We start from the raw sequence: 23,662 nt of genomic DNA, 5'->3' as shown, positions 1-23,662 counted from the left end.
TTGTACGCATTTTCTCCTCTATAGTTATTATATTACCCAATGTGTTTGTTAATTGTTAATATTTTTGTTGTTGCAGATACAGATGTGGTGTATAAAAGCGAAAATGGACATGTCATTAAACTGAATATAGAAACAAATGCCACTACATTATTATTGGAAAACACAACTTTTGTAAGTAATGAATAATTACCTTAAACATTTTGGAATTGTTTTGAATGATTTATAGGTGTACATAACTTTTTCATTAACTCCAGCATTAGCAAAACATTGCAGGTGAAAAGTTAGGGGTGGAATATCATCAGAAGACGTAAATCTGTTCATGAAAAATATCCATGTAACCATATGCTCTTTTCCCCCATTTATCCTTTTTATTAAATGAGTACATGTTTCTGGGAATAATTCTTCTTCAGAATGGAAAGTTCTCCAATATTTTCTATATAAACTTACTGATACAAGTACCAATACTTTTTTTAAAAATGTTTAATATAAAACAACTCATAACTAACCTTCCTTTTCTCCTCTTAATTTTCATTCATCCTGATTTATTTCAAATTCTATTATCATTTACTGGATCAAGTAGAAGGCAGGCATTTTAAAACTGCTGGTATTGACTTGTTTTACTTTTATGATTTAGGATTCTATCTGTATTATTTTCTTCTCCATAAACATTGTTTACCCTCACAATGTTCAGATGGCTGACAGTATTTATTTTGCCCTCATAAATGAATAGGAAATTGTTTTTCTGATAAATTAAGTCATGTTTAAGGTTAGATTCAGCTATGACTACCTACTGAGAAAGTGATAATGAATTTACTGTTACAAATATTCAAAATCTAGCTAGCATACGCTATTGGAAAAGTACACAGTTATTTGATCACAATTTTATGTAATCAAATTTCAATATATTGCCTATTAGTTGAGTTCCTATGATAGAAAGAAACCATAATAGAAGTTCTCAAAGACCTTCTACACAAATTAAAGCAATGAGGAAGCCATTGGATATTTCTTGTACTTATTCCTATTTTACATTCGGAATAAACATTTAGTTTTTGTATTTGTTGTAGGATGACCTAGTAGAAGAGAGGGAATGAAATTTTCTGTTGTGTTTTTATATATTAGGCAAAATAAATAAATGTCATCATTGAAATCATGAAAAAGTTATACATATGTATTTTTTAGGCTAAATTAAACCAAACCGATGCACTTTAACATTTGGGTCGCTAAAAGAGATGAATGACATTTTAAAAAAAAAAAAAAAAGATTGGTTAAATCATATAGAGAAAACCTATTGCACTTGCAGAATGCTAAGTATATGTAAGGCATATTGCTCAATTTCTAAGGATATAGATTTTCTTGAGGGAGATATTAACTCTCAAGAAAAAGTTTAATGGACAGTATTTTTCCTTTATTTTATCGAAGTAACATTACATTGTAACATTATATAGGCTCCAGCTATTCATCATTTTTATTTAAAGTCTATAGGTAAATATATGCATCAATGAGCCCAATTTCATCTTTACCAAACAGTTGACTCCTTTTATCCAAATTTTCCACTCTTGTTCCTTCCCTTCTGGTTACTAGTTTGATCTTACAATCCACAAGTTTATTTTTGTTTTATTTAGTTCATTTATTTGTGTGATTCGTTTCTGTATATCCTGCATATGAGTGAGATGATACTGTGTTTTTCTCCATTTGGCTGATTTCACTAAGCATAATGCTGCCTGTGTCTACTCATTCCATTGCAAATAGTAGAATTTCATCTTTTAAAAAATAATATAGCTGAGTAGTAGTTCTTTGTGTTTATATACCAATTAAATGGTCCCCAAAGATACTAGAGAAGAGGGTGAGGATTGTTTGGAAGATGTAGGGATCAACTGAAGAGAAATCCTAGACAGGAGATAGGACAAGAGGCAGAAAGTAGGGATGGGTAATGATGAAATCACAGTGAAGTAATTTTGATAAAATTTGTTTAGGGAAAAAAAATATATGTACTTTTTTTTTTGTTTTCTTAATCATAATGTATCATTTTTAATAGGTATATAGACAAGCAGTGAACAAGAAAACAAGTTAGATACACTCAGTACATACATATTTGGTTATATGAATTTTCCTTAAAAAATCTTCCTTCTGGTTAGTAATTATGTATTTTTCAGCATTTATTAGTTGTTTTACATTAAAAATGAACAAACAAACCCTTTTTAGTTATTCCATTATTTCAATTCTGTAGTCTTTAATACACACACTACCCTATCTCATCTCTTTGCAGGTTTTTTCTTGTGCTGATAAATGCCATTTTATACCTGTGCTTGAGTATTTAATCTTTTAAAATCCTTTTGAGGTCTATTTCTACCCTTCTCTATGTTGGCCATGACTCTTAATTACCACAGAGTCATATTTAGCAAATATTCTAATTTACTCTTCTTCTGTGATTCATAGGCTCCCTAAAGACATTTATGGCACAACACAGATAATTAACCAATTTATAAGCCCTAGAGGTGTCAGAATTCAATGGAATGGGGGCAGATAAGAGAGTAGAATGTGGCATATATTTGTAGCAGTTAACCTAAAACTGTGAACAAAAATAAAAATTAACATGATTCCAGATGATTTCAGAGGAACTCATTTAAACATTTCCTCCAACTCCAAGATAACATGAAATATCAATTATAAAACTCATGTCTGGGTAAGATCTGGATTTACTTTCTCTCCCAAGACATTCTGTTGGAAAAAAAATCACTTATCAGAGTTTTACAATTTCACTTATATTGCAGATTTTTCATTGAGCAATTATCAGCATCTTTAGATACAATAGTAATTAATTGTATCAGATCACTATAAAAAGTTTTCTAATAAAAGTGTGGCAAGTCAGTTGAGAAACATGCTGTAGATTTAAAAATGTGATAATAGAATGGCTTATTATTTAATAAGACACATTTTGCTAAAATGTGACTGCCAATTTATTTTCAAAATTAAGATAGCACCACACTGTCATTTCTCTGCTTAAAAACCTTTTAAATATGGATCCTTGTACTTTTAGCTATATAATCATGATTAGCACTATGAGCAACAATAATTTGGGAGATGACTGTCAATAATAAGCAGAAGTAAATTCATTTTCTTAAAATAATTGTTAAGGCATTTTTTTTGGATGGAAGAGAGCTGGGATTCTAATGAAAGAGGAAATTAAAGGGTAGGTAACTTCTCAAAGGGGAGTTATGCAAAAGAAGTGATTCAGCCCCCAAAGTACTCTTTTTTTTTTTTAAAGATTTATTTTTATTTATTTATACAAGCACTGGCTACAGTCAGAAGCACAGGAAGGTGAGAGAATTCACCAGCGCCAGAGCGGAGAGCAGAACAGACAGACTAACGAAATACACTGCTGAGGGGAGCAGTGGACACAGCAGGAGAGGTCTGCATGCCATGTGGGACCCTCGCCAGCCAGGTGGGGATCGAACTGGTGCTGCAGAGCTGCGGGCAGCTTCATAATTCACAACCCAGCGCTCAACCGCTGGGCCACCGGGGAGGCCCCAGCCCCCAAAGTACTCTTAATCATTGCTAGATGTTTAGAAATGTTTTCTCTTAAAACCAGAACTTTTTAAAACAAAAGTTCATTCACAATGACATAATGAGGGGAATGTTTCGTAAGTGTTGGCTGTACTCACTAAAGTCAATAATTTAAATATCACCAGTAATCCTGGCAGAAAACACTAGCCATCATAAAATTATTTTTAGTTTATTTTTTAAGATGTATTTATGCATACAAGAGCTGGGGTGCAGGCCAGAGGTTCAGGGGGTGAGAGGATTCACCAGACACAGAGTGGGGAGCAGAACAGGCATATCTACTGAAATACACTGCTGAGGGGAGCAGCTGGTAGCCAAGACAGGAGAGATCTGCTGAGCCAAGTGGGTCACCTCCCTTGCTGGGGATCAAGCTCCTGCTGCAGTGGCTGTGGGAGAGCTTCATAGTGCTGGTGCTTAACCCCTTGTGCCACCAGGGAAGGGAGGCCCCTTCATAACTATTTTTATTAAATCATTTTTGAAATTAGAAAGTAATTGAAAACATGCATCCAACTTATGTGCTTAAATATTTTTTTAAGAGCTCAGGTATTGAAAAGGAAATAAAGGGGTAGAACAATTACAAGAAAAATGTTAGCCACATATATTTTGGTCCAATTGTCCTTTCATAAGTCATTGCTAAATAGTAGATTTGACTAAAGCTAGGAAATGCTTATGTTTTATCATGCATAAAGATATCCTCCATTGGCTTGCATGCGATTGTAGCAGTATTATTTGTTCATTTGTTCTGTCACCGGGTATGTGTTTTGGTGGTGTGGGAGGAAACGGATGGGAGATGAATAGATCCAACTCACTGTACCACAATGAAATCAAGCACTTATTTTCTGATTCATGTTTGGGAAAAAGCTGCCCTATTAAAAAATCAGCAATACTAATAAAGAATTGCTGGTTAAAGGCACTCCAGATTTCACACTTAAAATGTGAAATAAAGGTCAACAGTAATTTCTGACTGGCTGAACCATCCTTTCATGCTGGCTATAGTTATGGAGAATTTGATATTTTTTTTTTAAGTTCTGCCCCTGGTTGCGTATGTTGTTACCCAGCATTGTTTAACTTTAGTATTGTAACTAATATTGATTAGCTACTGATGTCACAGGAATTGTATACTTATGCTGTTGCTGTGTGCATGATAGTGTAGTTCCTTTCTCTCTGTAGACCAGTGCTCAGCTGTGAGCACTTTTGGCCCCAGAAGATATTTGACAAATCAGGGGACATGCTTGATAGTCATGGCTCGATGTAAAGATTTTGCCATGGAATGTAGTCCTAGCTGAAGTGAGAAATGCTGCTAAACACTCTACAAAATACAAGACATCTCCTCACAATAAAGATCCAGCCAGAATTGTCTGTAGTGTAATCTGAGAAATCCTGTGTAGACAGAGAGAGAAGGGAAACTATGTGATGATTGGAAGGTAGGTTTCCAAGGATGGGATCAAAGCAGTAGCACTTCCATATGTATTTGTCAAGAAGGTTCTTATGTTGTAACTTCCAACTTTTCTTCTTCAAAGATGACCAACACGCTTGAGTAGATTCAGCAGGCCATGAATTTCCTCTTGTGGTTAGTTCAGGGTATGGGCTAAACATTTGACTCCAGTTTTCTTATATTTAGGTGAAAATACTTCTAATTGAAACTCTATATTTACTAAATCTCACTTATTTGGCTATTTTCAACTTCCTGGTTTAGGGAGCAAGCATTACTCATGAAGTTAGAGGGTTAAAACTAATGGCCACTTGAGACTCCAAGCAATAAAATTGTTACCATTGAGAGAATTTATTATAAGTAATTAAATTTAATAATCATTTGATTAAGTATATTTTCCCCTTCCCAATAGCAATTCCCACTCCTACTGTTAGATAGATTTATATTTCTTTAATTTGTATGATGTCTTTTAAAAATTACTACTTTTTGTATATGTATTATTTATTATAAAAATAGCTACTGATGGTGGTGCACACTTGTAGTCCCAGTTACTATGGAAGCTGAGGGAGGATAATTGCTTGAGCCCAGGAGTCCTGGGCTGATATTGGCTATGCCATTGGTGTCTACACTAAGTTTGGCATTAATCTGGGTGATCTCCCAGGAAAATGATCATCATATTTATTTAGATTATTTAAATAATTTCCAACTCAGTCACCAAAAAAGGATTAAACTTTATTCATATCATCTACATACATTCAGGGAAGTAGAAATGGAATGATGTTTTTCAGTAAATAATAGAATGTTTTATTTGGGAAAGAAAAGATTAAATCTACCATGAATGTTTAGCTTGTTTAAAATTACTGTAGTTAGTTGAATGTGAAAATGAATTCTGGCAGTTTTAAAGTGGCAATCATCAAAACAGGTGAAATAGAGAGAAAAATTCTGAGTGGAAGTCCACTCAGGTGCAAATGTGAGATGTTCTTAAGTCCATGTATTTGTGTATGTGTGTCACAATTCCTCTGTGATTACATACATTAGCCACAGAGTTCCATTTAAGTGAGGAACTAAATGCTAAAGTAGACCATTCCATATTGTATTTCACCCTAGATTACCACTGCATATGACTTATAGAACAGATGCTACCAACAATTTTTTCACTGGGCCAGAATATCTTAGATGTATAACCATTTTTATTCCCAATAGTGTTGTTTCTAATGGCATCACATCAACAATTATATTTCATTATGCTTGCTTCAAAATAATTCACATTGGAGAGAAACAAAAAAATACCTAAAAATTATATCTGAAACTCTCCTTAGGCTGGAAATAAAGTATATAAAAAAAGAGAGAGAGACTTATTATTCCCTTTGCTTACTTAGGCCCTTAAATATGTGAGCCTGAGGCTGTTCAGGGATAATTCAAAGTGTCTAGGAAGGAAGGAGCCATATTGGTAGGAACAATCAAGGGTGGATAGATATTGAACAGTCACATCAATGGAGACTTTGAGTTAATGAAACCTTAGTTTACTTTCAAAAAAAAGAAAAAAAGAAAAAAAGAAAGAAAAAATTCTTAATGCTTTTGGGAGACTAGAGGTGTAAGTTGCTTTGGTGTATATCAGTTGATAGAAGCCAGGAGCCAGGTTGCCAAATTTATTACAATTAATTACAATTGTTTTAAATTCAGTTTTCTGAGAGGTCAGGGCTGTGAATTATATCCAGGATCTATCAGTCCATTTTGAGCAATTCAAGGCAGTAGAAATATGTCCTTGAATATCATCTGATAAATAATTCTGTCTTGTGATTTCTTTCTGAAAAATTTTATATTTGGCTATCTTCCAATTATAGTGAGTCAATTGTAAATCTTTAAAACTGCTCAAGATTCTTCTACTAATTTATGAAGGAATTTGAGCCAACAAAATACATCGTTAGGAGAACTTTAAAGGTTTTAAAGAAGACAAGGAGATTTTTTTTTCTCTTTTCATATTTCAGCATACCTTGTTCTGGGCAGGCTTGTTTTTTTTTTTTTTTTTTTTTTTAAAGATTTATTTATTTATTTATTTATTTATACAAGCACTGGGTACATTCAGAAGCGTGGGAGGGTGAGAGAAATTCACCAGAGCCAGAGCGGGGAGCAGAGCAGGCAGAAGGACCGAAGTACACTGCTGAGGGGAGCAGCGGGCGCCAGGAGAGGTCTGCGTGCCATGTGGGACCCTCCTCCGGTGGCCAGGGAGCAGCCGGGGATCGAACCGGCGCTGCAGAGGCTGCGGGCAGCTTCGCAACCCAGCGCTCAACAGCTGCGCCACCGGGGAGGCCCTGGGCAGGCTTGTTGATGGAGAATCATGTACTTGCAGAACTTTTGTGACCTATTTACTTTATAGAGCACAAATTTTTCATAGTACAATAGAAATATATTAAATTGGTATATTAGTTTGCTTTTGGGCCATATATGACTTTTCAAAGAAATTAAATTTTCAGCAAAAATTTAATGATAAGCTCAGCATGTTATAGAACTAGAAAGCATTCTGCTTGTCTTCTGCTTCAGATTAAATAAAAAGAAACTGAACCTAGAGGGAAAAAGGGGTATAATATATCATGTATAGTAAAGACTTAGAGTTTAAATATCTTGGCTCCTAGTTTATTGTCGTTTCTGAAAATCCTAGATGAATATCCTTTTAAATCTCTTTTAAATAAATACAAAATAAATGAAAATGGTTTGATTTGATTTGTGTATTTCATATTTAAACCTTTTACAAAAGATATTTGAATTAAATATACATGTTTATATGTATGCATATATATGTACATCATATACACACATCAAATATATATGTGTCATACATGCCACTTGTATACATGCCATCACATATATGATATATATACACACACATATTTTATATACATATAAAATGTTTTCCAGTGGCTAAATCAGGAAGGAAATGCTAGACAATCTAGCACAGGTCTCAGATTTTCTTTCCTAGTGATATCTTTGTCTAGTCTTGGTCTCAAGGTAATGCTGACCTCAGAATGAATAGCAATGTGTCCCCTCCTCCTTTCTGTTTTGGAAGAGTTTGTGAAGGTTTGGTGTTAAATCTTATTTAAATGTTTGGTATAACTCACCATTTCTGAATAGGCCTTTCTCTCTTGGGTGTTTTCCGTTTCTATTCTCCCTTTTTGTAAATCTCTTCTGAGATATTTATTCTTAATCAAGTTTTAGAAGTACACATCTTTTTAGGAATTTCTGCTTTAGATTTAAATAATTTAAAAATTTATTGACATACCATTTTTCAGAGTATTTTTATTTCTGTGAGATTAGTAAAGGTATCCACCTAGTTTATACCTGATTTTAATAATCTGAATCATCTTATTTTCATTAGTCTAACTAGAGATTTGCCACTTTTTAATGAAGCGACTCCTTTTTTTGGTTAACTTTATCTGTTGCATTTCTATTCTAATGTAATTTATTTCCACATAGTCTTTATTATCTCTTTTTCTTTGCTTTATGCTTAGTTTTCTTGTCTTTTTCTAATCGCATTTGGTGAAAGCTTAGGTTTTAACTTGACCTTCCTGTCCACTCTTCCTCCTTCCTTTCTTCCTGGTAATAGACTCCTTATGTTTACTGAATATTTGCAGTTCCTCAACGATTAATGCAAATAGTCTATGGTGAAGAAATCCTACCCTTTATCAGGCATACTGTATGGCAGTTTGAATCTTTCAGCCTTTTCAAACTCTTGGACTATCTTACGTAGATTTTCTATTTATATTTTTTAAATGTCTTCAAAAGCAGATGTTTGGAATTCATTTTTATTAGGATATTGATGATGTGATTAATGAACTTAATTTAAAATCATTTTTAAAAAGCCTAAAAAAGTATGGCAATTGGTATACCATTATTTTTAACAAAACATTAAAGAAGAAAAATAACACCTAGGTGAAAAAGTGCATCACAAGTTAAGAAAGTATATGATAATAAAATGTGTCTACCTAAAGAATGTGCTGCATGACAAAACATAGGCACATCATTAAATTCAGGAAGTAACAGAGGAAAGTGCTTAGAATAACATTCTGTTCTTTGTAAAAGAAATAGAAAATATTTTATTCATATACTAAGTAATCTTACATCTTTCTAAAAGCATGCACATCTAAATTCACATCATGTGTTCTTTTTGTCAGGAACAGAGAATTCATTTTTATAAGTACTAAGTAAATCAGAGTTCATTTGTGTGATACTATTTTTATAATACTTTGTCTTCATTTTATCTATTGTAATGTTCTGCTTACTCCATAAGTTACATATGCCCCTTAAAATTGTAACATTTAGTATTTTATATTTTAATAAAATGTAATATAATGGAAGATACAAATATTCTGACTTCCCCTCATTGATATTTAAAAAGAAGTTAATGAAAACAAATAGCTAGAAATATCTAGAAAGAAATAAGTAGCATAATGAGTAATTTGATGTGAGAATTACTAGCCACATGTACTATTTATATTTATTTTAAATTAATTAAAATCACATAAAATTAGAAATTGCATCTTTCAGTCATACCAGCCACATTTCAGATTTCAATAATCAAATTATATCTGTCTACCACATTGGACAATGAACATAGAGATCATTATCACAGAAAATTATTTTGGTCAAAGCTGGTACACATATTATGAAAATAAAAATTTCCTACTATATCCCCTCATACCGCTTTGTGAAGGCAGCCATATAACATACTTGTATCTACCAAAATTCTCTAGATGCATCTGTTTTCCTAGATCTATACATAAACAATTTAATATTTCAAAATATATTCACTAATGAGTGTGTATTTAATTCCATTAGTATGGCTGTTTGATATTTTCTGTCTACTTAATGTAATTTGAAAATCCTTTTTATAGGAACCCTTTTGTTTTTCTTTAATATCATTTATGAGCACATAGAATGTTCTTACATGATGTACTACCATTTATTGATTTCCTATTATATACCTGTAAATATACTTTGCAACCATTTTTGAAGTATATTTGTGGACTAAGTTTATAGAAGTACTATTTTTGGTCACAGGAAAGGTCAATTTGAAATTCAATAAATAGTATTAAGTTGCATTAGTCAGGCCCACCAATGGTATATGGTATTGCCTATTAATCTGCTCTTGCTGCCCCTGTGTATTATCGACATTTTAGTTATTTCCAATTTGGCTGATGAAAAATAGCACTTAATTGGTATATTGGGTTGCAATTATTTAATTATGAATAAGGTTGAGAATCATTTTGTCATATGTACATTAACAATGGGTTCATTTTTTTTCTTTTTCTGATGAGGTTTTTGGATAAACTTTTCAGTGTGGGAATTTGCAAGTAATGACCATGTATAGTATTTTTTTTTCTTTTCATATCCTGAAAATCATTAAAATTATTCATTCCCCACCATCTGGAAAGTCTACTGAAAGTATTTGCTGCATTTCAGAAATTTTAGTACATCTGTATACATTATTAACTATTGACAGAAGGAATAATAATGAATGTTAGGAAGGGAAGATCAAACAATAGGGGGAGTTATGAGTAAATCGCCATAATGAACTAATTTAGTTATAGATATCATGTTAATAAAAGTTAAAGAAATCATCTTCCCCATAAGGATTGAAATATTACCTGTTTAATTTATCCTTGGTTTTCTAAATGAAATAAAATTAATATTCATGTGGAAAAAACAAGAAACCTGTAAACTGAACATGCCTTAGTTTTAATCCAGCCTTCCTCAGGACGTTTAAATAAAACAGACAAGATATTGCTTTTAGCATTCTATACTTTCATTCAAGACTGGAGATAATAAATGAACATTTCTGATAAAGTGGACAATATAAAAATGACTTATGACATTGGGCCATTAAAATGCAAGTTGAATAAATGTCATTTCAACTCACAAAATAATTCACCTTAGGAACCATTTTTATATCCTTGAGTTTTGATGGCTGCCTATCAGTTGATTATGTATATTTTATATGTGATTATGTATCATATTGTATCATATTATAGTTATTATAAGGAGCTATACGGGACCTCCCCTGGTGGCACTGCGGTTGAGCGCTGGGCTGCGAGGCTGCCCGCAGCCTCTGCAGTGCTGGTTCATTCCCTGGCTGCCGGCGAGGGTCCCACCAAAAAAAAAAAAAAAGATATATATATATATATATATGTAGCTATACGTTATAATTTAATATATAGTATATTATCTTCTTAAATGACATTATTTAGGCTTGGTCTTAGTTGGTTTTGAACTTTTCATAGAGACATTTAGCAGTTTATGAGGCTCAATATGTTATTAGTCAGATTCTATTGCTGATTTCTGCATATTTACACCTAGCTGTTTTTCACTTATTTTCAAGACTACAATCTACCATTCTGTTTTTTTCATATTATATAGTTGGCCATTTTTTCATATATTATAATATTTTATTGTTTATATTAAAATTTACCTGACCATCCTGCATTTTTATTTTCTAGATCTATCATGAATAACACTATGTTGAGACATAAGTTATGATTAATACTGTGCATCAAGGCTCATTTAAGATGAAAATGTTCAACATCACTTGTAATCAGGGAAATGCAAATCAAAACTACCATGAGATACCATCTCACACCAGTGAGAATGGCACATATTAAAAAAACTAGCAACAACAAATGTTGGCGAGGTTGTGGAGAAAAAGGAACTCTCCTGCACTGTTGGTGGGAATGCAAACTGGTCCAACCACTACGGAGAGCTGTGTGGAGATTTCTGGACCTACTAAACATAGAGCTTCCATATGATCCAGCAATTCCACTCCTAGGTATTTACCCAAAGGACACAGAAACATCCATTCCAAAGAGCACCTGCACACCTATGTTTATAGCAGCACTGTTTACAATAGCTAAGCTTTGGAAACAGCCCAAATGCCCAAAAATAGATGACTGGATCAAGAAGATGTGGTACATATATACCATGGAATATTACTCAGCATTCAAAAAAGATAAACACATGCAATTTGCAGCAACATGGATGGCACTGGAAGGGATCATGCTCAGTGAAATAAGCCAAAAAGAAAAAGAAAAATACCGGATGGTCTCACATATAGCAGAAATCTAGAAAACTTAAATAAGGGAGCAGGAAAATGAATAACTATAAGAAAGTGAAAATCAAAATCAACAAAAAACTATGAACCAGAGACACTTTTTGGGGGGTAGGGGGCGGGAGGGGAGGGATTGGGGTCAGAATAGGGGGGTTGCAATTGTATGGGGAATATAAAAATAAAATTTATTATAAAAAAATAAGATGAAAATGACTAATAACTCTTAAATATCTGTATGCAATAATTCACTAAAGATAGAAATTACAGAGGAGAAAGTAGATATCTTGGACAATTATGAGGAATGTGCCAGAAAATAGCAAGTCTAGAATGAAGGAGTTTCTTTTAGGTTATCTTGTTTCCTTATTCTTTGGCATTATTAACGGTAATGCTAATCTGATGATGTTATGTTAACATAAATGGACCTTTGTACCGTAAAAAAATAAATTAGCAACTGTCAAGAAAATTTACTGGTTAAAAACATTATAACATCCCTATTTTTAGTCCTTCTTAAAGAGAAGCTCACCAGTTTAAAAACCATTAATAGTTTATAAAGTAAGTTGGTCATTTTATTTTCTTTTTAAAAACATGGACTTGCACAGTTCTCAGTAACTATCTTCTGGAATGTGGCAGAAATAAAAACATATTGACAAATGCTATAAATATGCATGTGTTTTAAAATATTGACTATTATTTTGCTTATGGAATTATGCTCTCTAATATTTACCAGATGAAATATAATAGCAAGATTGTACTTAAGTAATGTGCTACCAGAGAACACTAGCCCACCCATCTTACCTTATAAGCATGATGTTGAACATATTATAATAGATAATGATGAGGAATACTCATTCAGAAATTCTAGTGATATTTTTTACGAATTTCATAACTCTTCATTTTTCACTATCTGCAGTATACTTTAGTGCATGTGTATCATTATGTAACAGCACAACTTTAGAAAAAAATATGTTTTAAACATGGTGTTTAGAAAGCATTAAGACAATTAGAAGAGTCAGTAGACAGCACACAAACCGAACTTCAAAGGTAGTTTAAATAAATTTACATACGCTAATCTACATAAATATGAAAAGTTGCCATATTCCTTTTCTTCCTTCTGCAGTCAACATTTTTCTAATTTATTGATATTGTAAGTAAAGGAATACTGGCATTCTTTTCAAAGTCACCTGACTTGCACTTTTTTTTAATGTTAGTAATAGAATTTTGAGGTCATTGGTTATCATATCCTCTTAAAAATAATTGTTGTAATTTTAATGTTTTCATATATGGTCTATGATTCAAATCAATACAACATGAATTTGACTGTTCACATTTGAGCAGTGAAGACATATATGGGACACTACATAAGTTATAGTTACTGACTTAATAATCTTAAATACTACAGGATGCACTATGCCATTTTCTGCTTTGGTTTATTTCACAAAATATTCTAGTACCACTACAATGCATGGTGAAAAAAGATAAAACAGAGACTATGTATTATGTTTACACAACATGGATAATGTGGATATCACAAAGATCATTGAATTGCTAAGAAAAGAAAACATAAAAAATAGGCAAGACAATTTGATTTTTTTAAAGATTTACTTATCTATGTATATAAGAACTGGGGTATAGGCCAAAGGTGTGGGGGTTGAGAGGATTCACCAGAGACAGAGTGGGGAATATATCAGGCAGATTGACTGAAGTACACTGCTAAGGGGAGCAATGGGCTAGTCAGGGGAGGTCTGCTGTGCCATGTGGGTATCTCCCTGGCCAGGGGTCAAACTCGTGCTGCAGTGACTGTGGATAGGTTCATAGGTTATGTCTTAACCCCTTGCGCCACCAGGGAGTCCCTGGACAATTTGATTTTGAAGTGTCTTGCATAAAATTGGTTATGACTCTATAAAATAATCATGACTTTGTTTAGAATTACAAGATAAAAAACAATTTATTTGCCTCTTCCTTTCATTTGAACCCAGGCAAAGAAAGAGAGGTCATCTTTAGAATCATTCCCTGGATATTTGTTTTCCATCTTTTCTGACTTCTCTTTTTTTTTTTTTTTTTTTTTTTTTTTTTTTTTTTTAAATATTAAATTTTATTTTTATATTCCCCCATACAATTGCAAACGCCCCATTCTGACCCCAATCCTTCCCCTCCCGCCCCCCACCCCCCAAAAGTGTCTCTGGTTCATAGTTTTTTTGTTGATTTTGATTTTCACTTTCTTATATTCATTTTCCTGGTCCCTTATTTAAGTTTTCTAGATTCCTGCTATGAGTGAGACCATCCGGTATTTTTCTTTTTCTTTTTGGCTTATTTCGCTGAGCATGATCCCTTCCAGTGCCATCCATGTTGCTGCAAATTGCATGTGTTTATCTTTTTTGAATGCTGAGTAATATTCCATGGTATATATGTACCACATCTTCTTGATCCAGTCATCTATTTTTGGGCATTTGGGTTGTTTCCAAAGCTTAGCTATTGTAAACAGTGCTGCTATAAACATAGGAGTGCAGGTGCTCTTTGGAATTGATGTTTCTGTGTCCTTTGGGTAAATACCTAGGAGTGGAATTGCTGGATCATATGGAAGCTCTATGTTTAGTAGGTCCAGAAATCTCCACACAGCTCTCCATAGTGGTTGGACCAGTTTGCACTCCCACCAACAGTGCACAAGAGTTCCTTTTTCTCCACATCCTCGCCAACATTTGTTGTTGCTAGTTTTTTTAATATGTGCCATTCTCACTGGTGTGAGATGGTATCTCATGGTAGTTTTGATTTGCATTTCCCTGATGACAAGTGATGTTGAACATTTTTTCATATGTCTGTTGGCCATTTTCATTTCCTCTTCAGAGAAGTTTCTTTTTAGCTCTTCTGCCCATTTTTTGACTGGATTATTTTCTTTGTTGTTGCTGAGTCTCATCAGCTCTTTGCAGATTTTTGTGATCAGTCCTTTATCATTAGTGTTGGGTGCAAAAATGTTCTCCCAGTTGGTGGGGTTTCTCTTTGTTTTTGTTATTGTCTCTTTTGCTGTGCAGAAGCTCTTTAATTTGATGTAGTCCCAGCTGTTTATCTTTCTCTTCACTATCACTGCTTTGGGTGATGTGTCTGTAAAGATGTCTTTGATGTGCAAATCCCGTAGTGTTTCGCCTATATTTCCTTCTATGTATTTTATGGTTTCAGGTCTTATGTCTAGTTCTTTAATCCATTTTGAGTTGATTTTTGTGTATGGTGTGAGGTAGTGGTCAAGCTTCATTCTTTTGCATGTAGCGACCCAGTTTTCCCAGCACCATTTATTGAACAAACTTTCTTTGCTCCAATGCATAGTCTTTGCTCCTTTGTCAAAGATTAGTTGACCATAAATCTGTGGGTTTATTTCTGGATTTTCTATTCGATTCCATTGGTCTGTATGTCTGTTCTTGTTCCAATACCATGCAGTTTTGATGATTATGGCTTTGTAGTATAGTTTGAAGTCTGGGAGTGTGATGCCTCCATTTCCTTCTTTTTTTTCAGTAGAGCTTTGGCTATTCGGGGTTTTTGGTGATTCCATATGAATTTCATCAATAATTGTTCTATTTCTTTGAAGAATGCCATTGAGATTTTGATTGGAATAGCATTGAATCTGTATATTGCTTTTGGTAGGATGGCCATTTTAATAATGTTTATTCTTCCAATCCATGAGCAGGGGATGTCTTTCCATTTCTTTGTGTCTTCTTCTATTTCTTTTAACAGTGTTTTATAGTTTTCTTTGTATAGGTCCTTTACCTCTTTTGTTAGATTTATTCCCAAATATTTTATTTTTTTTGTTTCGATAATAAAAGGGGTGGTTTTTTTGATTTCTTCTTCTTCAGATTTATTGTTTGTGTATAGGAAGGCTACTGACTTTTGCGTGTTGATTTTGTATCCTGCCACTTTACTGAATTGATTGATGAGTTGAATTAGTTTTTCTGTGGAGATTTTGGGGTTCTCTATGTATATTATCATATCATCTGCAAATAGTGATAGTTTGACTTCTTCTTTTCCTATTTGGATTCCTTGGATGTCTTTCTCTTGTCTTATTGCTCTGGCTAGGACTTCCAGTATTATATTGAAAAGCAGTGGTGAGAGTGGACATCCTTGTCTTGTTCCAGATCTTAATGGAATTGCTTTCAGCTTTTCACCATTGAGAATGATACTGGCTGTTGGCTTGTCATAGATGGCCTTTATGATGTTGAGGTATGTTCCTTGTATTCCAAGAATTTCAAGGGCTTTTATCATGAATGGGTGTTGCACTTTGTCGAAAGCTTTCTCAGCATCTATTGATATTATCATATGGTTTTTATATTTCTTTTTGTTGATGTGTTGGATAACGTTGATTGATTTTCGGATGTTAAACCATCCTTGTGCCCCTGGAATGAATCCAACTTGGTCGTGGTGAATTATCTTATGGATACATTGTTGGATTCTGATAGCTAAAATTTTATTGAGGATTTTTGCATCAGTGTTCATTAGGGAGATTGGCCTATAGTTTTCCTTTTTTGTGTTGTCCTTATTCGGTTTTGGTATTAGTGTAATATTGGCTTCATAGAACGTGTTTGGTATTGTCCCTTCCTTCTCAATTTTTTGGAAGAGTTTGTGAAGGATAGGCACTAATTCGTCTCTGAATGTTTGGTAGAATTCATTTGTAAATCCATCAGGTCCTGGGCTTTTGTTTTTGGGGAGGTTTTTAATTACCATTTCAATTTCGCTGCTTGTAATTGGTCTGTTTAGGTGTTCTATTTCTTCTTTATCTAGCTTTGGGTGATTGTAGAGTTGTAGGAATTTGTCCATCTCCTCTAGATTGTTGAACTTGTTTCCATATAACTGTTCATAGTAGTTACTGATTATTCTTTTGATTTCTGCTGTGTCCGTTGTGATTTCTCCTCTTTCATTTATGATTCTGTGTATTTGTGCTTTCTCCCTTTTTTCCTTTGTGAGCCTGGCTAGGGGTTTGTCTATTTTATTTATTTTTTCAAAGAACCAGCTCTTGGTTTCATTGATCTTTTGGATTGTTTTTTTAGTTTCAATTTCATTTATTTCTGCTTTGGTTTTTATTATTTCTTTTCTTCTACTGGTTCTGGGGTTTTTTTGTTGTTCTTTTTCTAGATCTTTGAGCTTCGAGATTAGGTTGTTTCTTTGAGTTCTTTCTTGTTTTTTGATGTGAGCTTCTATTGCTATATATTTTCCTCTTATTACTGCTTTTGCTGCATCCCATACATTTAGGATATTGGTGTCCTCCTTGTCATTCAATTCAAAGAATTTTTTAATTTCTTCTTTGATCTCCTCGTTAGTCCAGTGGTCTTCCAGTAGTGTGGCTTTTAATCTCCATGAGGTAGGATAGTTCCTTGCCTTCTTTTTATGATTTATTTCTAGTTTGATGCCTTCGTGGTCTTTTCTGACTTCTTTTCATCCTGCTTTCTCATCTGCACAGTAACCATTTTCCTTCCTCCTTTCACTTAAGGTCAATAGGTTTTATAAACCCTAATGTTTGGTTTCATGATCATTTATAACCTGCAATGTGAAAGAAGCTTATTCATACTATATAATTAATCAAATATTTGAAAAATTAATATTTTGTTTTTTCTAGAATGAGGGATGACTTCGCTAAACATTTTTGACAGGTGTCAATGATTCAAAAATGAGACTGGGTAATGAGGAAATTTATTGCCCCAATAAGTTGCACATTTGGGGCCTGTGGAATTTGATGGAGCTGAGTTGAAAAAAGTGAAGAAAAATGACCATAGGCACCACAAATGCCTACTTTCTTGTTTTTCATTATTCTCTGTTAAAAAAACACCCACCTATATTTTAAGACTTACAGGATTATCTAGCCGAAGTTGATAGACTAGTATTTTTTCTTCCATAGAGACAATCAGCAGCTTGTTACAAGATCTTGAACAATACTCACCCAATTGCACAACTTCTATGATTCTGTCTTTTCTCTGTATTAAGGCAATCAATTTCTTCTTACCAACTTGTGTTCATTTTAAACCCATCTCTTATTCTTCTCCTTTTGCTCAGTCTTTCTTGCCCTCAAGCCATACAAATGAATATTTCTTTATTTCTGGCACTTCTGACATTTAGGTTTGTGTTTAATGATTTCTTGCCATGATCTTCAATATCTGACATCTTGGAACACCATCATTATCTTATTTTTACTGCTAGTTATGTTTCTGACAAGAGTGAATCATTACAATGGCGCCTCTAATAGGGGCATTACTGTGGCAATAAAAGATGTAAATTGCAGTTCCAAACAACCTCAAAGAGCTATCATGAAACAATGATCAATGATTAGATGAACTGCACATATAATTATATACATATGAGGTCAGATGAATCACTTGAGCTGAAAAGGACAGGGAAAGCTTAAGGGGGGGAGAATTAGAACTAGGTATTTTAGAGAAATACAATTTGAATAAGGAACAGGGAGAGAATGGTATTCCAGGAGGTGGAACAGTTTGAGCAAAAGTTTAAAAGAAAGAAAGCTTGAACATTTAAAGAATAAAAGTGATAGTGAACAGTAGTAAACGATACTCATAATAACTACACTACATTGGTATTATTATTACTAATAGCTCCTCTACAAGTAGTCTGCTGATGGAGGGTTTTTTTTTTTTCCCTTTCATTTGATGTGAACATAAATGTTCACTTAATAGTCCATATAACTGATTAATGATGAGGATTCCAGATATCTCCCTGAAACACCAGCCTTTTATGCAGTAATCTTAAACACCCCCTATTGGATATTCTTGGTAGTCATAACTATAACACACCTAAACTTTGCAAGTCTAAAATTTCAAAATATATTTGTGTTTCACTTATCCCCAGCTTAGGGTACAGCATCAGTATTCACTCGCTGACAAAAATTTGAAAACTTGAAAGTATTTTGTACACTTCCATCATGCACAGTCTTTCAGTCTAATCTTTGATTTTTGTTTGTTTTTATGACGTCTTTCCTGCATAAATCTGTTCCTCTCAATGCCCTTGGTGTTTTCTTACCTCCTTGACAATGCTTTCTTGAATTGTGTTGAGTGGGCCACCCATGTCCAAGGTGCCCCGCTGCCCCACAGGAGGCGGCTGGGTCCTGCTGTCGGAGGGGTCTTGGGGTCGCCGCCCCCTCACAACTTCAAGATATCATCAGGCACAGTTAATCTTCCACCCAACCTCCAGATTAATAGTTCTAAAGTCAAATATGATTTGCTGCTTCCTTTGCTTTAAGATCACCATTTAGGAACATAGTGATCAGTTCTGCCATATTCATGCTGGCAATCATGCATACACTATTAATATCAGCAATAATCTGTGATACTGAACCCGCCTCCCCAAGAATGGTTTTAAGCTGCTTGTGCAGTTTATGAAGGTTGGATGTATACTGTAGCCTACAGTTTCATTTAACTGGAAAACATTGGATTGTGAAGTTTTCACTTACATAACCACCAAATACATATAAAGGGTACTATTCTGTTACTGAATCTTCAAGCATTGTCTTCTTTACCCCTTTCTCCTCACTATGCCAGCTATTACTTTAACAATAACAACAACAACAACAACAAAAAAGGCAGAATCTGATTCTCATTACAGTTTAAAAGTTTTGGGCATTTTAAAAATAATGAGATTGCATATTAAAATCTTGATCTCTAACTTATCTTCAAAAAAACCTAGAAACGATTTACACACTTTGCTACAAGACAATGATTACTTAAAGCTGAGGGACTGTTTGCTCCTTTTAGACAACCTCCCTACCTCCCTACTCCATTTCCCTCAATTTATCTAACAGCTTCATTGTACTAAACACCCAGTCCTTTGAATCATTTGGAATCTGGACTCCTGCTCTATCATGGACTATGGAAAAGGATAGCTCCTGTCTTATCCTACCCAAAATAATATGAAAAAGATTTGAGTGAACTCAATTTCTTCACTTTGTAGAACTGCCAGTGTCTACCATGGTAGATGCCATTATAAGTTTCAATAAGTGAATTTTGGTAGAATGGAATGATACAAATGAGGAAGTGCAAAATCTTCACCAGCTGCTTTCAAGCATGCGTTTGTTCTTCAACTTAATCACTGTCTTGTCTTCCTTGTTGGTTTAGTAAACCACCCACATGTTTATTTTCCTCTGTTTATCCTTCCTTGCTTGACTTTAATGGAATGTCCCTAAATGACAGAGGTCATGCATTTTAAAAACCTTTGTTCTACATTCAGTATCCAAAAAAGGACCAATAGGCATCATTGCTGAATAATACCAATAAACATATCTACATCCTTTAATTTCAATAGTAATTAAGTAATTAAATATGTAGGTAACATAATAGCATTATTGGCAATAATAAACTTCCCAAAATGCTAATTTGAAGCCATATCAAATTGGGATTCAACCAGAACTATATTAATGTCTATAATTAGGGTCAATGTAGACTGAAGGGTCTCCTGTGGCTGCTTGGAAGAATTAATCTCCCAGATGCAACAGATGATAACATTAAAGGCTTACACTAAGAAGAATTTGCCTGAGAATTCCATAGTCCCTGAACTAAGCTTTAAGACTGTGTTCTTACACATGTATCATCAGCAAGTCTCTTTGCAGCCCCAGTTACCTGCATACAACTCTAAATTCAGAGAAGGTTCAGCAGCTTGGGCCCCTGAAAAGGTACTTGGAAAGTTTCCCAGTTTTCATGCTGCATAAGCTGGAGGCAGTATAGTGATAATTAATAAAGTGCCAGACTGGATAATTGTAGGAACTGTGAAAGATACTAAACTGTTGTTACCAGAGGCACAGACATACCTGTGAATGTGTGAAGTTAATTTGGGTGAGGAACATCACATGAGTGTGGAGGGGGGACAAGGGAGGTGAGATTTTTCTTTAAATACTTCAAACTTTAGACAGGGAAGCTGTCTTAAAAAAAAAGTAGTCCTACTGCTGAGATAGTGCAGTTTATGAAAGCACTTTCTCCTGTACTCTTCTGTTATGTCTGGTCCTCTGTGACCTTGAGAAAAGTTTAAGAACTGTGGTATTAGAATTTTCTAATCCCTAAAGGAAGGGGATGATGACATTACCTTCTTAGCCAATTTTCAAATAACAATAAATCTTCCCTTACTGTGTAAAAATACACCTCCTGCCACTATAATGATAAGGAGGTAACTCTATGGGTCACCCTAAATTCCCCACAGATTAATTCCCCCCAGCCTCCACAGACTAATTTCTATCAAGTTGAAATATATCAATCAATGATTGAAAAAGAAAATATAAGAATGGGGATGCCTGCATCATAGTGTTGTTGTGAGCAGAAGTGAGGATTATTGAGAACTAAAAGTTGTAAGCAATTTACAGTTTATGATAGATGGTAGTTCAATGATCGCTCAATTGCTACTGTTGTTGTTTCTTGCTATCATTTTCATTATTACTGATTTTTTTTAAATATTGAAAACCTGGATTTTTGAGATGGATTTCTGACAATGATTATTCTGACCTTCTAAAGTGTTCCTGCACATGAATTGTATAGATAGATGGATGCTGGAAAAAAGCTGTCAATTTTAACATTACCATGTAAGCATGCTATCCCAGATCATAATATTATCTTGGATAATCTAAGTGAAAATTTACAAACTGTGCTATCCTAATAGTTATCTGCTGTCAACTAGGTAATCTGCATTTCAATTAAATTCTGACACTACCCAGATTTAACACAAAGCCTACGGGTTTAAGGACTCAATGATTTCCCCACTTCAGTGCTAATTCCTGAGTTCCCTGCAACTTGCATTTCTGTTCAACATGACTAAAAATTTTACGGTTCCCATGGTCCCCCTTCAAGTGTGATAATTTACTAGTATGACATAGAAAGAGCTACATTTATGATTATTGGTTTATCATAAAGGCCAGAAATGAAAAGCCAGGAGAAGGGCTAAAGAGAAGACATTCAGAAGGTTCCTAGCATAGCCTTTGTCTCTGAAAAATTGTGGTATGCTACCCTTTTGGTACATAAATATGTTTACTGACAAGAGAGCTCCTTTAAAGCTCATGAGTCAAAGATTTTTATCTAGAAAAAAAGAAAAAGAATGAAGATACTTACTTGCATACTTTTGATTGAATCATTGGTCAATTAAACTCTATCTTTATCCCTTCCACCCATTCTGACCTCCAGGTAAGGTTGGAAGTTCTAATTTTCTCTTTGGGTATCAGGTGGATGATTCCTCTGGTGGCAGGTCCCCAATCAGAAGTTTTCTGGTCCCTCACCCCTAGTCCCCACCCCTGAGTCTTCTCATTCACATCTTTGTGAGCAAAAGTACTAGTTATTTTTTTTAAAGATTCATTTATTTATGCATACAAGAACTGGGGGGTAGGCCAGAGGTGTGGGTGGGTGAGAGGATTCACCAGAGAGAGAGTGGGGAACAGAACAGGCAGATCGACTGAAATACACTGTTGAGGAGAGCAGTGGGCAAGTCTGCAGAGGTCTGCTGCACCGTGTTGGTAGCTCCCTGGCCGGAGATCAAACTGCGGACAGCTTCATAGGTTGTATCTTAATGCCTTGCGCCACCAGGGAGGCCCCCAAAGTACTAGTTATTAATAACAAAATGTTCTTGGGAAAATTCCAGAATTTTAAAAGCTCTGTGCCAGTACCCAAGGGGGAACAAGCAAATGTATTTTGCCAAATATTGATTAGTCTGTGTTTTTTATCTTTTCCTTTTAATTGTGTTTGGGGTTTCTAACTAAGAAAATTTGACTTCACCCTTTTCTGTTCTTCACTGAACAGAAACAGAAACTACCACAAGTTTCCTCTTGTGGAAACTGCCTTGACATAAGATATACTAACTAGTTTGCTTGAAATTCACATAGACCTTATATTTTGTTTGTATTTTATAAGCTTTGGTACATCAACTTGATTTGCTCACCTTGTCTTTAAATATAAAATTAAATACAATCTCTGAAATATAATCATTTCCCACTCTAATGTAGTTCTCCTTCATTTGATTTTCATTTCTTTCCACCATGAGGTCTATTCAAAGATAAAGTTATAGGGTCAAAATCTACTGGGTACAGTGTACTTTCTTTGTGTGTGTGCATGTATGCACGTATCTGTATCTGTATATATGTCTATATTATGTACTTATCAATTATATGTTTGTATTTCAGTCTGTTTCACACTAGGAATTTCCATTGAAGATATTTTGTCTTTAATATGTGTCCTTTAAATATAAATACACAGCCTGTAAGAAAACAAAAAAAAGTATAATGATAGGAAATCATGTCACCACAAAACATGTTTCTTTTCCTTTTGATTAACCTATCAAGAAAATATAAAAGCAATGTTGTTAATTAAGAATTCAGAAGAAAAAGATAAATACCACATAGTTTCACTTATATGTGGAATCTGGAGAAACTAAACAAAGCATCAGACAAAGACAAACTGCAATTCTGGCCCTTGGCAGCAAACTGTAGATCTGAAACAAACAGGAAGGGAGGAGGAGGGGGGAGGTAGTGCAGTGTTAAGTGATGAAGTATTATGGGCACTTTGATGGTGGGAAAACTAAGGGGACTGCACCTGAGTAGAAAAATCCTATACTGTAAAAAATTT

The 23,662-nt window shown here is 34.2% G+C and overlaps 1 protein-coding gene across 4 annotated transcripts in view; it reads left to right on the top strand.

Annotated features, from left to right (window-relative positions):
- DPP10 (dipeptidyl peptidase like 10) overlaps positions 1–23,662 on the top strand; it is a 611,591-nt gene that overhangs the window by 317,823 nt on the left and 270,106 nt on the right. For all 4 annotated transcript variants that reach the window (XM_054699639.1, XM_037523252.2, XM_054699638.1 and 1 more), the window contains exon 4: positions 77–171. In XM_054699639.1, coding sequence (XP_054555614.1) covers positions 77–171 — 95 coding nt within the window. The remainder of the gene's footprint in view (positions 1–76; positions 172–23,662) is intronic.

This window comes from Talpa occidentalis, unplaced genomic scaffold, assembly GCF_014898055.3.
Source record: "Talpa occidentalis isolate TD23 unplaced genomic scaffold, MPIMG_talOcc4v2.1 talOcc4.3, whole genome shotgun sequence".
NCBI lineage: Eukaryota > Metazoa > Chordata > Mammalia > Eulipotyphla > Talpidae > Talpa > Talpa occidentalis.
Note: the sequence above shows the minus strand (reverse complement) of the source record. Positions and strands in the feature narration are given on the sequence as shown.